The sequence below is a fragment of the Quercus robur genome, chromosome 10, assembly GCF_932294415.1.
Source record: "Quercus robur chromosome 10, dhQueRobu3.1, whole genome shotgun sequence".
NCBI classification, from domain to species: domain Eukaryota; kingdom Viridiplantae; phylum Streptophyta; class Magnoliopsida; order Fagales; family Fagaceae; genus Quercus; species Quercus robur.
Window position 1 is genome coordinate 46,846,210 of NC_065543.1, and position 18,267 is coordinate 46,864,476.

At 32.5% G+C, this 18,267-nt stretch overlaps 1 protein-coding gene across 5 annotated transcripts in view; it reads left to right on the forward strand.

Annotated features, from left to right (window-relative positions):
- Window positions 1-18,267, forward strand: part of LOC126703145 (uncharacterized) — a 213,850-nt gene that overhangs the window by 58,392 nt on the left and 137,191 nt on the right. For 2 of the 5 annotated variants that reach the window (XM_050402067.1, XM_050402066.1), the window contains exon 3: window positions 9,338-9,392. In XM_050402067.1, the coding sequence (XP_050258024.1) occupies window positions 9,338-9,392 (55 nt within the window). Of the gene's footprint in view, window positions 1-8,310; window positions 8,704-9,244; window positions 9,393-9,649; window positions 9,675-9,785; window positions 9,923-10,422; window positions 10,625-10,862; window positions 11,141-11,630; window positions 11,746-11,917; window positions 12,126-12,350; window positions 12,497-12,626; window positions 12,794-14,114; window positions 14,388-14,481; window positions 14,511-18,267 lie in introns of those variants that run through there. The other 3 variants (XM_050402071.1, XM_050402064.1, XM_050402068.1) reach the window with 3 other exon arrangements.

Here is an 18,267-nt window from a genome sequence, read left to right on the forward strand (position 1 = left end):
TTGTAGATTTTTTTAGAAGGAAATATATAGAGTTAAATATATAATTATAAATTATTAAATTACTAAATAATTATTATAATGTCATTTGTTCAATCATCTATTCGATCCGATTGAACTAAAAAACTAGGAATCACTCATTTTTTTCAATTTTTTGATCAATCAATCTGATTTTTAAAACCATTGATAAAAGTATAGAAAGACTTAAGAGAAAATAATGAGGTATCTTTTAAAACTTTTGATTAGATAGTAAGTTTAATATATATTGTTTTAAGTCATATAAAAAGTGACACCTCATTATCCTGTTAAACACATAATTAAAAAACTAACAGAAGTTAATGGGGAGATTAATAGCACTTATTTTTTAAACTTTAGGGACTAATAGCACTTTTAAATTTTAGAAACCAATATTATAATTTCGCATTTTTTTTTCTGAAAAATAGTCTTATCAAGTCAATACCAATAGTCTTTTAGCAAGTCAATACATAAGATTCCTTTTTTTTGGTAAACCAGTATGCTTTGCAATTATTGTTCTTTGGCTTTGCAATTATTGTTCTTTGGCTTTTCCCTTTTCAATTATTAGTGGCAAATGCCAAATGGTGATATGGGGACTGCATGAAGAGGACTAGAGAAAACGATGGCTACCAAATATAATTTAGTAAAAAAAAAAATGGGTACCAAATATAAAGATAACTAGATAAAAGCCACTTTTAACTGTTTTTCTATCATTTTTTCCTGAAAAACTAGATAGTGGAGGCAAAGTTATTAATTTAATTGACCTTACAGGTCATCTGCCCATTGCCAAATTATTAAAAATTATCAATGAATAGGATCACATGGTCCCTCTCTTAATAAACTTATCGACAAGATGGTTGGAGCCTGAAAAACGTGGAACCAATTAGAATGCCTACTAGGATGAAAATGAGCCTATTTTCTTTGCAGATTACAACTCTGCTACATGGTTTTCAAAACTTGAGAAATTAATTGGAAATGTAAACATCAACAACAAAACAAACATTGGGTTGATATGTGAAATAGGGCTGGGAGATTTTTTTTCAATCTTTTCCTTTTGACCACTCGAGTGATATGTGTAAACATTCTTTGTTTGGGAACAATTTATCTAACTTTTTGTTAAAAATACTATAGATAAAAGATAAAATATTAAGAAAAAAGAAAAAAGAAAAGTAAAGTCGGACTCGCAATGTGAAAAAAAAGGAAAAAAAAAAGACATAAATATACTTTTGGTCCTTACATTTTGGGTCATGTCCCTAAATTGATTTTGCTCTTAGGTCAATCTCTGAAATCATAAAATTGATTCTATTTTGGTCCCTGCCGTCAACCCACTAACAGAAAAATCCTACGTGGCTAACAGAGGGCATAAGTGGCATGTTAAATGCTGACGTGGCTAATAATTTAATAATAAAAATACCACGTCAGCATCTATGTCAGCATTTAAATTAATAAAAAATGCCAGGTCAGAACAAATTAAAAATTAACATTAATCTAATTAAAATATTAAAAAAAACAAATATCTGAATTGTTAAAAGTTATTAAATTATTATCAGTTTCTAAATTAAAAAATAATAATTTATCAATTTTAATCAAATAAAAAAGAGGAAAAACAAAATTAAAAATAAAATCAATTAAGATTTGTGTTCATCTTGATCATGAACACATAAGAACAACAATCCAGAATATTCAAACACAAGAACAAAAGAATAGAAACCCATAATATTCCAAAATTTGTATCCAAATTCTTCCACAAAAATCAATTATATATTCAACCAAAATTATTATCCAAAACCATCTCTTTCCCAAATACCCATCAAAATTCTCAATATAGCATAATGGAGGAGAGGTAGAGATGTGGCTTCGCCGTGGGAACTGACCTGGGCTTCACAACACCCACTACCTGAGGTTTCGCTGTTAGAAACAATTTGGGCTTCACTGTGAGGACCGATTTGGGCTTTGCACCTGAGGCTTCGCCATGGGGACCATCACAACAACATAGCCAGCACAACCACCGATCCTTCGCAACCACCACCACCACCTGTTTGGGGTTTCATAGCAACACAACACACCCATAAATCCATAACCCACAAATCCAAACCAACCCACCACCCCAAACCGATCCTTTGCAACCACCACCATCGGTCTTGGGTTTTACTGCAGCACAACACACCCATAAATCCACAACCCATGAATCCAAACCGACCCACCACCCCAAACCGATCCTTCGCCTCCATTGATCCATAAACTCCATGGTCGAGCTTGAGAACTTAATCCATAAAACCCCATTTCAAAGCATTCAATCGGTTGGGAGAATTTATCAAAAAATTAAAAAAAAAATAAAAAAAGAATCGGTTGGGGGAGAAAGATCAAAGAGAGGGAGAATGTGAATCAGCAGAGAGAGAGAGAAGAGAGTGAGAAGAATGAAAATAACTTTTTTAATTTAATAATTTAACTTTTTTAATTTTAATTTAGAAATTGATAATAATTTAATAACTTTTAACAATTTAGATATTTGTTTTTAATTGTTTTATTTAATATTTTAATTAGATTAATGTTAATTTTTAATTTGTTCTGACATGGCATTTTTTATTAATTTAAATGCTGACATGGATACTGACGTGGTATTTTTATTATTAAATTATTAGTCACGTTAGCATTTAACATGCCACTTATGCCCTCCGTTAGCCATGTAGGATTTTTCTGTTAGTGGGTTGATGGTAGAGACCAAAATAGAATTGATTTTCTAATTTCAGGGATTGACCTAGGAGCAAAATCAGTTTAGAGACCAAATCAAAAAATGTCCAAAAATGTAAGGACGAAAATTGTATTTACACAAAAAAAAAAAGAAAAAGAAAAAAAGAATGAGACAATCAAATAATAGCTTTTTGACCAAAAACAGTACTTGGCCCTTTTTTTTATTATTTTTTATACCAAAAACAGGACCAGTCTCGTGAAGAATTAGGTAAAAATAAGATTCTTTGCTGTGTGTAAAATGCATCTTGCAGGCGTGACTTCGTTTTCACAGCACTTTGATTAGGGCTCAAGTACTTCTACCCAATTACAAATAATCTACAAAATTATATAAAAATTGAATAGAAATTACAAGAAAATATGCATGGAACTAAGCCAACAAAAAACAACAATCTAACAACATGTTATTTTGTTCTCATATTTGTTGAGATTGGAAAGGACATTGGTTTACTCTCTTTACATGAATGAGACAGTGCCTCATGTTTCTAGGTATAAGACCCTCCTTATAGGCCAATTTCTAGATGAAAAGTTTTCCAATAACACTCTTTAAGATTTTTGAAGTATAAAGAACCCAAGAAACCTAAGGATATATTTGGATTGGAGGTAAATGTGAGGAGAGGAGAGTAGAAGGAATAAATGTAACCAAAATTTACTTGATTAGAGTTCAAATGATTTTCTTTTATCTTTTGTTGTCATTTATATATATTTTTGAGAATGAAGTAAATTTGTTCTCTTTGGAATTATTGACTTGTTGCCAAGTAGTTATGTACTTTCTATACTTAAATTTCCAAACAATGGTTTTAGAGTCGAACATAATTCAAATTGGTTCCTGCACTATTAGAGATTTATCAATGTAGTAGATGAACATATGACTGAGTTTTAAACTCCATTTATCAATATACAATCATTTACATAAGGCTCCAAGCTCCAAATAAGTAGTTGATTTAGGTTATATTAAAAATCAAAATTGAAGGGAAGATTGATACTAATCATAATGATACTAAATCATTATGTGAATAAAATACATATATACATATATATATATATATATATATATTGCACTAGAGCTTTTTATTTGAGAAATTAATCAGTAAAAAACTAAAAATCACACCAGAGCAGCAGCTGGTGTTTTTTCGGCACCATGCAAAAGAAAAGTTCTTTGTCCACCAATTGAGGGCTCTAGCGGTTTTTTTTTTTTTTTTTGGATCAATAGAACCTTAAAGCTTATATTTTTCACTTGATTTTTCGAATTTTAAATTCACGTGGGCTCAAAAAATATTTGAAAAACAACTGGCAAGGCTGCTACATTTTGGATTGAGATCCTCTCTCATCCCTCTCACAACATTTTTTTTTTTCACGTTTTTTACTTTTTTTTTTTTAATTCTTTTTTATTCAATTGTTAAGATTGAAAGTGGCTTTTACAACTTTCAATCTTAGCAGGCTTGTTTGGTAAGGTTGTTTGAACAATAGTTTTTAGTGTTTAAACATTGAAAATTGTGGCCCTCCAAAAAAAATCATGTTTGATAAGAGTGTTTTTTTAGGAGTGTTTGAGTTAAGTTTATCATTTTAGGGTGTTTAAACATTGAATTTAGAAAACTCCTCCTACTAGTGTTCAGTTTTCAAATAACATTGTGTACGTTTTTAGACCTCTTAACACAAGTTGTTTAATCTAGTTATTTAGTCAAGTGATTACTTAGATAAATTATTCAGTTCTAGGTTAACACAATAATATCATATCATGCAAATAATGCGAAAATATAAAGAATGCCACGATATGATGACTCAGGAAAACCTAACCGGTAAAAAACCTGGGGAGGATTTAACCTAGCTATTCTCAAAGTAAAAACAGATCCACTATGAAAGAATTGAAGTTTTTACAATAGAACTTAGACCATTAACATCCTACTGCTACTTCGAATAGAAAACTTACTACCTCGACCATGTGATAATTCCGTGTCCACGGATTACTTCTTTTTTTAATCCACAGCAACCATAAGTTCTCCTACTTGTGACTTTGAGAATCTACTCAAAAGTTTCAGATCTTCTTTAAAGTTCTTTATGCAACAACTGAAGAGATCATCAAGTTCTTGACGCAAATCTTGATCTTGACAACTCTATGTGTGTATAAGAAGGTAAACACCTTTAAATCTCACAAAAGATTCAACACACAACTCTTCAAAGACTTCTTAAACGTAGTTAGGGTTTTTCCTTTTATACTTGAAGTAAAACACTTAACCCTACACGTCATATAGGCTTAGGCTGAATTTGAATTTTTGTAGAAAATTAAATCTGCACGAGATTCGATTGATCGAGTCTAATTTTTGATCGATCGAGCCTTGCAGATTTTGTCCAATAAATCCTGCAATCACTTGATTCCAATTTTACATTAAATTACACGTCATATGGGCTTAGGTTGAATTGGAATTTCTGTAGAAAATTAAATTTGTATGAGATTCGATCGATCGAGTCTAATTTTTGATTGATCGAGCCTTGCAGATTTTGTCCAATAAATCCTGCAATCACTCGATTCTAATTTTACATTAAATCACACTTTGAGCAAGCTTAAACTTAAACTCTATATTTTGATCATGGTTTACCAACATGATACATATTAAAGTTCTAATACATTAATTTCTAAAATCTTAGAACCTAACACATTGTTCAATAGCATTTTGATAAATATTTTAAAAATGTAAGTCCCACTAATTAAACTACACGTCGTCACTAATTAAACTAATTTTTACAACATTTTAAACAACAATACCAACCCTGAAGGCCTTGACGCCCCTTAGAATCTTTGGATGTTATTGCTGATCTGAACAGTTTAAATGATATGACATTATTTTTATCTAACTTCTTGTCGTCTTTCAATTATTTTGGACTGATATTGTTTATAATTTAAACGATGTCAGCATGATAATGTCAGTTTGCTAACGTTGAAATCCGGACCTAATAATTTTTTCCAATGAAAAAGGAAAACATGGCTCTACTATGATTGGAAGCTGTCCATGGCATGCACGGGGAAATGTTTCTTCTACCAAGCTCGGTGTTATCCAGAAAAAAGAACCTCAGGGCTTTATTAATTATTAATTTTCTGGGCCAGAAATGCAGAATAAAACGTGTATAATAGAAAAAAAAAAGTGTATAATTTACACAATTTTATTTAAAAATAACTTACATTAGTTTGTATATAATTGTATAAATTTATAATAATATTATTCATTTTGTATTTAATTATTTTTATTTTTATGTATTTAGAGGACGAAGGAAGAGAGTAGATGTTGGTTGTTGTATGTGAAAAAAAAAAAGAAATAATTAAAATAATTAATATTTTAATAAAATGTAGAATAAAATAAATAATTTGATGTGTGGTATTTTGAAAAGTAAGTATATATATAAAAAAATAATAATAAATTCTTATACTAAAATAGACAAAAAATTTTACATGAACTGATACAAATACTCTATCAGCCAAGGAAAACTATAAACAAAAAAAACAAAGAAAGTTTTATATATGCCCTGCCCGAGTTGGGATTTTTGTCCAGTGCACTACCCTTTATCTATTTCACTTTTTAATCCTTATTTAATGGTATCATTTAATATGTGTAGCTAGAGAATAATATGATGCTAAAAGGTACACAAGCTCGAAAGAAGTAATGAAATTATGGACCATTAATATTTCTTACGCAATCATAATTCTTTTCATTAAAGACATAATAAAAATATCATTTTATTTATTTTTATTTCTTCCCAAATACCAATAATATAAGTTAATAGCAAGTTAAAAATAATTAGAACCAAATTGACGGCTTGAAAAAAAAAACCATTTTCCATATAGATATTTTTCGTAAGTGAGTTGACATTAGAGACTAACTTGACAGTAAATTAAAAATAACAATGATCAAATTAATTGTCAGGAAAAAATGAGAACCAAATTAAAAGTGTCATCAAAATATAAGGACCAAAATAATAATTTTATCTAAGTTAAGATGTTAACAAAAAATAGCTAATCCAAGTTCCAAATGCACTATTCATATTTGCATATACCTTATGTGTTTGGAAATTGTTGAATTTTTTTTTTTTTTTTTTTGGTTCTTTAGTTTTTGTATTTTTGCCAATAATTTTTTTTTTTAGCTTTTTAAAAATAAACTATTTTTTTCTAACATATTTAACATACCGTGTCATGCTTACTTTAACATACCCTTCAAAAGGACATACCCAGTGGAAATTATATAAGCTTGATCAAACTTTACAATCCCAAGAAAATTTTTTGATAATCACAATCTCAAGAAATTTAATTGAACTTTTAGTGATTTGTTTAATAAGTAATGTTGAGAATACCAACTTTGAAAAGGGAATGTCGACGGACTATGTGACGAATTCTAGTATAAAATTGTGATAAAATTGATGTTCTTATCATTACTGTTTATTTATATCTAAATGTTTAAGCATGTTATGTATGTAGCAGGGAAGACAATTCCGTACCATACTGGCAGGAAACACTACTGATTCGTACCGCCCAAAATACCGGGGTATTTCGGCTCATTTTGGCAGTTCCGGCGAATTCCGGTGTGTTTCGGCAGTAAACTTATTCCGGGCCGGTACAAGACGAATGAGGTTTTTTTTTTTTTTTTTCCTGAGTATTTTTGGTACTTACATATCTTTATCTTTGGAGTGTTGGATGACCATGATAGTCCAAATTTCAGCTTACTGGATCATCCCTCACTTCTTCTTCCTCCTTTCAAGTTTCAACAGACCAGACGGTTCAGGTGGACTATCCTTTCTCTTCTTGTTTTCATTTCAGTGAGCAACTCCCTATTTTCTCTACATCCTTGAAAGACACAGTCCCATTTTATTTTAAAATGAGACAAATTTTTATTTTTCGGTCAAAAGGGTGAACGTATTGGGACATGCGCCTCAACAGAGCTTACTTTTTGTTTTTCTTCAAGGCATCAGATGGATCATGTACATTTACTGTGTACCATCAAGTTTTGACACTTGGTGTGGCACTCGTGAAGTAGCCAAGAACACCACTAGATGCTTCTTTCCTGTCTTTTACATTTTTGTCTTCATTCTTCTTTCTTGTCTTGTACATGTCTGCCTTCACTATTTTAGTATAAGAATATAATTTTTTTTTTCTTATTTTATATATTTAATTTTCAAAACACCTTACATTATATTATACATTTTACACATTTAATTAAGATATCAATTTTCTTATTTTTTTTAATTATGTATCTTTCTTCGCCTGTAATAACTACTATTTACTTTTTTTTCTTACATCATCAAAATATGTAAAAAAAAAATTAAAAACTAAATATAAATTAAATAATATCAATTTTACGGTTATACTTACTGTAGGGAGGGTGAATTTTTGGCTTAATGAGCTAAAGTTTTGTCTATTTCTTTTTTTTTTTTTTTTTAATTATTATTATTATTATTATTATATAAGCGCTAATGCAAGTCATCTTCTTATGTCACTCCCTTACCTCATCAACCACCAAACAGTCTAAACTCATCCTCTTATGTCAGTCTCTTACCTCTACTAGTCATTATAATAATATATTTTCTATCAAACTAATTTCTTTTACAACACTGTTTCCATACAATGTCCTTCTCTCACTGTTCAATTTTTTATTTATTTTTATTTTTTATTTTTCCCCACAAATGTGTTTCTTTTGGTTATAAATTGTTGGCCATTACATGTCTCAGACTTCAATTATGGTTTACTCCGAAATGGGCTTACTCAAGCTTCCATTGGTGGTTTTACTTTGCTCGGTTTTTTCTCTTTTGAGTTTCATAGCACTCTGTGATGCCTCAGAGCTCACTGTGAAGTTCTTGAAGACTCCCCAAGCATTCTCAAATCTCAGCTCAACCACATTCGTCTTTGAAGTACTTGTGGGTGGGAGTAGCGCTTGCACCAATTGTAATATCACTTGCAAGGTACGTATAAGCTCTAGTAATACTTTAAGCTAGTTTTACTTGGCTTTTGTTTTGGATGCTCTGCTCTCTCACTTTCTCTGTCACTAGTTTATATGTTTCATGGTACTTAGCTTTTTATTTTTTGATAAGTTGGTACTTAACTTAATTAATGTAAGGGAGTTGGTTGATTTCAGAGAGTGATTAGCACTTCTTTCCACTCTGTAAGGATGTAATGAGCTTAAATTTTCGCTTAGAGTTTAGACTAATCAAGAAAAACTATTTGGAATTCAGTTTATTCATATGTACATATTTTTGTATTTTACTTTAGTTGGTAAGATTATTATAACGAACGATTACTCATATTCTTCCTGGTGCCAGGCTAAATTATTGCAATATTTTTTATTTGTTGCTTTGTGTGTGTGCTTTGCTTTCCAACTCAATGGTAAGTGGGAAGCGAAGAAGCTGCATCATGGTTTGATATGTTGGGAAAACTTTGGTTTTTCTCTTAATGTTCATTTGGCTTGTTCCGCAAAATAATAGGTTAATTAACTTGTTGGTGCAGCTGGACGATGGCTCTGGCAGCATTATTGCTTCTGAATGTGAAAATGGGACGGTCTTGTGTGAAGGCTTGCAGGATGGAAATCATAAATTTGAGGTTTGCCCCAACGGATCTCAAGGAGTTGGCTGCAGTAGCTATAACTGGACTGTCGGTTAAGAACCTTCCTTTCTTCCTTTTATTCTTTTTCTAATTGTTATTATATTTTCATCAATTACCACTCAACTTCAAATAAGACCTTCTTGCTTGAAAGTCTTCAACAGTTATGTATATGAAGAAATGTTTCCCCTCCCTTGAGCTTATATTGTGTTCTTCTTTAGTACCCAATTTCTAATTTAACAAAACCCATCTACTCAATTTTAAATTTTTTGTGAACTGCATGTATTTTGCCTTTCTATTCTTATTCTGAAGACTTAAACACGCCCCCACATTGAAGGTTAGTTTGAGACTTTATGATGTAAAAATCCAGTTTAGCTTTTCTTGCATTCATGCTGACTTATACTTTGTCTGTAAATTAGCTGATTCATATTATACCTTAACTTTGCAGATACAGTCCCGCCAACAGCAAATATCACCGCCTCAACTAATTTCACAAATGCTCTAAATGTTCCTATAAATATATCTTTCAGTGAGCCCTGTACTGGTGGACCAGGTTTTTTATGCTCGTCTGTGAATGCTTGCAATGTGAGTAGGTAGCTAATAAACATGTAAAAAAGCCTTTAAATTGATTTTATGTTCTCTCTTTGATTCTTGCATTATTCTAGTGTTTCAGAATTGTGGTTTTTGGTTGATTTGTCTCAACCTTGCTATTATTGAAGTATGGCTTTGGTTAATTTGAGAAAGATAAAATGGAGTTCTCTCTATTGTAAGGGAGTCCACATACAACAAGCAATAATGGTGGATTATCTCCCTAGTCATGGATTTTTATCAGATCTTTTCCATAAGGATATTTTATAATAACACCGCTTGAAACACTTATCAATGTATGATATAATCATCTTTTAAAATTTTTTGAATTACTGACAAATGTCTTGAAATTCCTCATATGGCACTGTCCACCATGTTAATTGTGTAGATGTGTAAATCGAATTGCATAATCTAGGTTCTCTGACTAGTTATGCTGTCTAGACTGAATAATAAACTGAATTCTAACATTTTCATCACTTTTGGAAAACTCTTTACAGCTTTTGGTTCATGGTGCTGGCAAAGTTATACCAAACTCGCTCAAAATTCTACAGCCAAACCTCCAATATTCTGTCCTTGTGAATTTATCATCCACTGCTCAGTATGGGCGAGTGATTTTGATAATGGATAAGAATTTTTGTACTGACAGTGCAGGGAACAAATTTGAAAGAAACAAGAATTCTAATTTCACTCTGCGTTTCGGTGAGTGGTTTTTATTTCAGGAAGAGTTATAAGTGACATGTCCTTTCATATCTATTCTTGTTTGTATCTAATTGATGCCTTGAACTTACTTATTGGCAATTTTTATCATAATAAAATGAATAATCTGGACTGTTTATGTAGCTGACCTTGTCTAATTTGATTGATTGATTGTTGTTGTTGTTGCTGCTGCTGCTGTTGTCAATGTGTTCTTTACAAGCTCTGTTCATTAATTCTACAGATAGACGAACTATGGCTGTCAACTTAACTACTCATGTTCCCGGAAGGCAACTTGTACTTGACGACGCTAATGGTGAAACTAGACTGGTGCTAGCAACTAATAATTGTGTTAAACTAAGGATCTGTATAACCTTTCTAGTGCCAGTTCTCAACTCATCTGCAGAAATTTTAAAATCTCTTGAACCGGAAATTTTATATTCTCTCCCAAAGCGTCAGGGCAAGCTTCTTCCTCTGAATGTCAGTAAAGATGATCCTGGGCATCGCAGATTTGAATTTATGGTCAGATGGTTCTCACAAACTTATTTTATTTTTCAGCAATGAGAATAGAAGTTGGTTCATAGGTTAGGAGCCTGTTTAGTTGTCCTATGAATTTGGAATGGCTCATTTATTTATTTTTTTTATAATATGTAATGCACATCATCATTTTGAATGGGGTCACTTGGAAACATTGGAGCCATTAATTGTATTGGGAAAGTTAAATCATTTAAAAAATTTTACATGGTTGCACATCTTGAACTTTCCCCTAATATAAAATGCAAGAAGGTATTGATTGTCACACAGTCATTATTGTACATCATATATACACACTACAAGCTTCATGTTTGAAATGTGGACTTCCTTAAAAAGTATGAATATTGCATGTGAAATTGTAGACGTAGTGTGTACAAAGCGTACATTATGTGAGAGAACATTTATAGCTATTTATATCTCTAGGGCGTATTTTTCTCATTCCTTTTCTTGCTTATTAATTTTCACTCTCTACTTTCAGGTTGATGGATGTATATCTGGCATGGCTATAGTCACAGTAGGAATTGATGAAAACTCTATAACAAGCATACATGGGACTCCAGTTTCCAAAGTTGATCCTATTACTTTCCTATTTGGTACGGTTGACAATAGTTTACAAGTGTTACAAGGAGAAAATAAATTATCTGTTTGTGGAAAGCTTTAGGTGTATTAAAAAAAAAAAAAGATTATATGCAATCAGGAAAGCTTTATATTTAAATGTATATTTGTTGGGAGTTTCCTCCTTATGGATATAATTGTGACCTTCAGATTCTTTGAGGCCTGCTCCAATGTTGATTACACCACGTTCAGATTATCTGATGCCTGAGATAAGTACACCCCCTTCAGATTTTCTGGGGCCTGATGTAAATTTTCTGAGGACAAGAGAACACAACATCTTTTTGTGGATAGAATTCAAGGAGCCTGTATTTAACTTCAGCGGTTCTAAAATATCAATCAAAGGAGGGGAATTAGTGAGGCAAGTCATTTCTGGTTACCTTTGTGTCTAAGTATATTAACCAGTACATGAACACATACATCACACACATAATGAACCCACACACAATTGAGAAACCATGATGACGAACTTTTTACAAACCATTTGGGTTCTTGATGGAAATACTATTTCAATCGGTATGGCATATTTACTCTTGACATATTTTCATTTTTGTTCCTTTCCAATGATGGTTATTACCATTTTCAGGTTTGACGGAGGAGAAGGTAAAAAAAAATATGCTGTAGAGATAAATGTAACTGACGATGTCGTATCTGTCAAAGTTCCGGAAAATGTAGCTCATGACGTTGCTGGAAACAAAAATCTAGCTTCCGAAACTCTACTAGTAAGGCCATGTAAGGGTTCTCACTCTTATCTCTTGTTGTCAGCTCAATTGTAGTCCAACAACTAAGCCCTAGATGACACTTTTGAGCTCTTTAATTTTCTTATTTATTTACTGATGTAAGGTTAAAAATATATATACAGATTCTGTGCCCATAATATCTATTGTAATTTCTACGTTTGCAACTGCTTCATTTGTGGCGACATCTATTGCTGCCGGGCTGCTTACAGCTTCAACTGCAAGCCTTTCCTCTATTGGGACATTTTCTCCACCATTTCCTTCTCTTCCTGATCCTGCGAGTAATCTTTTTGTATGATATCTAACTCATTTGAACTGTTATTTCATTAATTGATTATTTAGTTATACCATGATTATATGTAGCCTTTTGACAATCAAGTAAAATAATTAGAAATACTGTGGAACAAATTGACCCTTTTCCTCCTATAAAAATAATTTTCCTTGATATCTTATACATAAAATCAATCAATATATATATAAAGCAGAGCCCTCATGTGAGAAAGTATGAGATTTTGTCAAGTGACACATTCTATAAAAAAAGAATTGAAATATTCAAATGCCACATCAAAGACAAGAACAAATTAAATATTGACTTTTTGTTTCATTTAGTTCAATGTCTCAAGACTTTTCTAATTAACAAATAAATATTCTTTGTATCATTTGGTTCAATGTTTCAAGACTTTTTGTTCCTCACACATACACACAATACTCTTCGCATTTTAATTCACCATGTTCACCTCTTGCACTTCTACCCTTTTATATATTTACCCATGGCCCTTCATGCCATCTCATGTCAAATACACACAAACCAAAAACGATGTTATTTACCTTTAATCTTTCAATGATACCTTCCTAGCTCTAACATTGTTGTCTCATCTAATCCTAACCCATTTGAGTTGGTTACAACCAAGGAATAGGGGGCTTGCATTTTATATTGAATGACAACGGCAATTACGATTTTGATGTAAAAGTCAATGTTGTGGATTTGTGGGTTTTGTAAATGGTGTAATTACCTGTGAGTGTTTGAGATATATATTTTGTTTTAGAATTAAGAAGAAAGAGAAAGACACATTCTATATAAACTTTTATTCTATAATATTCCTCTAAAGTTTTTTTTTTTTTCCTTTCTCATTACTTCAATTGAATAATTATAATGGATCTATGTGTACAATTTATAATTGTTGCTTTCTATGATGAACTCATTTCTAATAAAGTTCTACAACAATTATGCTATAATATATATACAACATTTTCTAAAACCATCTTACATAAAACATTACAACATTATCCATGCATCGCATAGATAACTTACTAGTTTAATATATGATTGAGCTCTCTAAATATTTTCGTTGTTTTGAGACTTTTGACCATGTTATTCTAATATTGGCAATTTGGATTAAAGAGAGAGAGAGAGAGAGAGGAACAAATAACAATAGACCCTCATGAAAGCATCATTCTTGTAGACTTAATCAAACTTTATATATGGTTTTTGGCAGGTAGATTAGTGTAACATACTATCATTTAAGTATCCTATAAAAATAACTTATCAAACCTTATGAACTGCATCATTCTTGTAGAACTAACTAGCATTTTTCCTTTTCTCTTTCATACAGAGAATGGCAGGTCATATTCAGGTTTTTGCATTATCTAGATGGTTGGGAGTGCCACTACCAGTGGAGTATTATGAATTTTCAAGAGGTATGCAATGGAGCATTCCCTACTTCAGGCTTCCCTGGGAAACTGGGCGCACTCACTCAAGTGCTCCTGCCAACTCAAATCCTTCCAGGTCTAAAATTCATGATTCAGGAATTTTCCTGGGTGTGCAGCATAAGCCTATTCCCAAATTACAACGGTTGAGTGCAGATGAAATTAAAAAATTCCTTACGGTCTGAAACTTCTACTTTTTTCTGTGATTTGCTTTTGACTTCTTTAATCATACAATGAATAAAATTTATGATAGAATGCATTGTACACCTGCAGAATAGTGGACCAGACCCTGTTTCGGACGGGTAAGTTATGAGGCCTCTTATTTCTATATATTACATGCACTTGCATATGGATTTTAGAGACAGTAAAAAAAAAAAAAAGGAAATATTCAATTTAGATTTTTCTTTTGCTCAAAAAATATTCGATATAAATCAGAAAAACTATGAAAGCGATAAAGGAATATTTTGTCAATTTTAAAAGAACTGTATAATGGAAATTAACTAATTCTGGGAATGGACCATTTGTTATGCTAGTTATTTAGATGTAGAATTTTGTGTAGGTTCTATGAAAAATTAAAACTATTCATGCTTTGAATTATTTCAAATTTTTGATCAAACCAAAAGGGCAAACTTGATACTTAATTCCCTATTATTCATTTCTGTTTAATTCATGAATTCATCATTTGGATTTTGAAGTGCCACAAACAGACTCATTTATTTTTTAGTGTAATATCTTACTAGATTTTGTCTCGTGTAGGTGGGAGGATTTCAGCAGAACCATGTTCTGGTTAGCCATAATTGGTGGCAGTTTAATACTACTGCATGCTTTACTCCTTACCATCCTAAAATTCAGGAAGCAAAAGCAAAGGGGCTATGGAGAACTCGCATTCCCAAGATTTGAAATATTCCTTGTTAATCTTGCAGTGCCTAGTATTTGTGAGGCCTCTGCCGCTCTAATTAGAGGTAACTAGAAAGCCTGTTTCCTTCCCCAACATATGAATCCTTAAATATGCATTTATCATGCAAAATCTGAGTTTCAAAGGACAATTATGCTGCTGGCTTTTGTTTTACTAATTGCTAACCCCATATTAGCTTATTTAAACTCATTACTTATATTGAATTCATTAATCAAGGAATTGCCTATTTCTCATTATGATATGCCATAGAATGAGCTATGTTTTTTTTTTTAATTTTTTTTTTATCGGGTAATTTTTTCTACACTACTTTCCAAATATGTGATGGAATTGTGGCCATGTTCCTATCTTGTTCAGATAAGTCTTAAGGACTTAATAATTATCATATTGGATGGCACCGAACTGGTCTAGAGTCCCATCTCCTCACATATTTAAGAATTGCAATACAACTGATGTTTCACATTGTCTAGACATTAACTCAAATCACTTCTCCATGCATGACAACATTCATAGGCATAGTTATTTGACTGCATCATATCAGAGATATGCAAATGTGTATCTAGAACCAAATTCACATTTTTGCACATTTACATGCTTTTTATCATTGGTTTAATGCTAAGAACTTCAAGTACTACATAACTACGTGGCTTAATCTTTTCTCACTTTTGTGAATTAAGGAGGAACGACATCAGGGATTGTAGTTGGCACTCTGATTCTGGTTGCTGTGTCTTTTCTACTGCTAGACTTGCTTTGGTTCCTCTCTACCGGTATTACATTTGCTAAGCGAGTTCTATACAAAGAAGATAATCAAGTGATTCAAGTAGGACGGCGAAATCCCAGAATAGCCCAAGTAACTTTGGGTCCTGGTAATGAAGGCCGGTGGACATCAAACAGGAAACAGAACTCTGATTGCCTAACCATGTTAGTGCCTTTATTCGAAGATTTAAGAGGACACATTCTCTCTGCCCCGGATGACGAAGCTGGAGGGGATTCTGGCGGCACTGACTTGGCTCTACCGAGTTCAGCACAAAATATGTCCCGTTCAACCCCTACAAGATCAAGTACCGTAGCAACTCCAGCAGTCCCATTGACGTCCAGCACAAGTGCTCATACACATGGTGATTATCAGATCATTGCCCCTGATGACAAAACTGAAGAGGTAAAGGTTTCTGGGGGCAGTGTTCCCACACATGTAGAAGCATCTTCTATCCAAATTCTGTTTATGAAACTCAGAATATACTACACATTGATTGAGTCCGTGAGACGGGTTTTGCTAGGGGCTATGGGAGGTGCCTATAAGAACACTTGGTCTTCTACGATTCCCGTTATAATCTTGTTATGCATCACTTCTTTGCAGCTCTTCTTCCTTGTTCTCGAGAAGCCATTTATTAAGAGACGAGTTCAATTGGTTGAGATAATCTCAGTTGCTAGTGAAGTATGTTTATTTGCTCTCTTTTTGGTTCTCGTGGACAAGGAATTGTCAACCAAGCAAGAGACTATAGTTGGAGTGTCCATGCTTGTACTTTTCCTGATGGGATTTTTACCACAGATTGTGAATCAATTGTATGCTTTGCGCAGACAGATAAAGCACCTAGACAATAATGAAAAGCGTTTTCGAACCGGTTTGAGGATAGCTTCATTTGGAATTCTTCTGTTTTTCATCTCACAGGATTCTTTGGAAAAGCTAGAATGTTTTGGGGATAATGTGCCTGATGACACTGTTGACCAAGGGGGTGAAGAGTCGACTAATGACACTAGTGGCCAAGGGGATGAAGATACTAATGCAACCGAAAGGAACAGGAACTCTGGGAGAAGGAACAAGAACCCTAAGAACAGGAATAGGAACATGAACTTAGAAACTACTGTGCTAGAAAAATAATGGTTAAACCAACTAGTAAAGGCTGTTACAAACTGTTTGGGGATTGCCTGAGATGATTTGAAGATGGCAACTAGCAATGTGACCCATTAGAATTGTTATTTGATTTATTAGGTGTTATCTTAGTTGCTTAATTAGTTGTTATTTGATAAGCATGCGTGTAAGGCTTCTGTAAAAGCTAATGAACATAATATTGGATTATTAGAATGTTTGTGATAAAAATCAAACTTATATATGCTTGTTAGGAGGTCCTGGTAACCCCTTAATGCATAAACATAAAATTTCTTTGACATTTACTTTTCTTATTTCTCTCTTTTTCTCACCATATCCAGATCCCCACGTGAGAAAAAAAGGTAGAGCTTGGGGCCAAGGGGGTCATAATTGAAGAGAGAGGAGAGAGAATGTTTTAATAATCTATATTTATATTGTTGGGATATTTAGACCCCGGTTGATAGAATTAATAAGTTTTAAAACCAAGTTGTTAATTAGATTTATTATGAATAAAACTTGTTAAAATAAACAAACATTAATATCATGTTAAAATCATGCACAAAAAAAAAAAAAAAAAAAAGAGAAAATATGATGACCCAGGAAAACTAATGAAATGAACTAGTTTCACAATAAAAAACCTGAGGAGAAACCTTCTCAAAAAGCAATCCACTATAATAAAGAAAAGTTTTAGATCTAGTACAAAACCTTTGTCCTTAGATTCTACAATCCCCGTAGATGAACTTATAGCAGAAACCTTCTACTACTTTAGAACTTTTGAACTCTTCAATATATGAACGCCACCCTTTTTGCATAGATCTCAGTACGTGACTAACCAATGATGCACGGCTTCCATTTTTGCACAGATCTCAGTACGTGACTAACCAATGATGCACGGCTTCCAGTACGTTACTAACACACCAACTTGAAGAAGATGTTGGCTGCAAAGTTCTTCACTTCATCAACAATGAAGATGAAGAAGCACTTGGTTACAAAACCCTAAGGCGCAAAAACGCAGTAGCTTCTTTTAGAGAGAATAAAGTATCAGTCACCTTTTGCATATGTTCTCCTTGTATTCTCTTATATGACGGCCTTTAAAATAAGTCTTATATATGTCTAGGGTTGTGAGAAAAGAAACCCTACACAAATACATAAGCATGGGCTGAAAATCATAAAATCTGATTTTCGTAATTCTCAATAGATAGCTATCTGTTGAGCTATTTGTTGCGAGCTATCGAGAGGTATCGAGCCTATTTGTTACAAGCTATCGAGAAGCTATAGA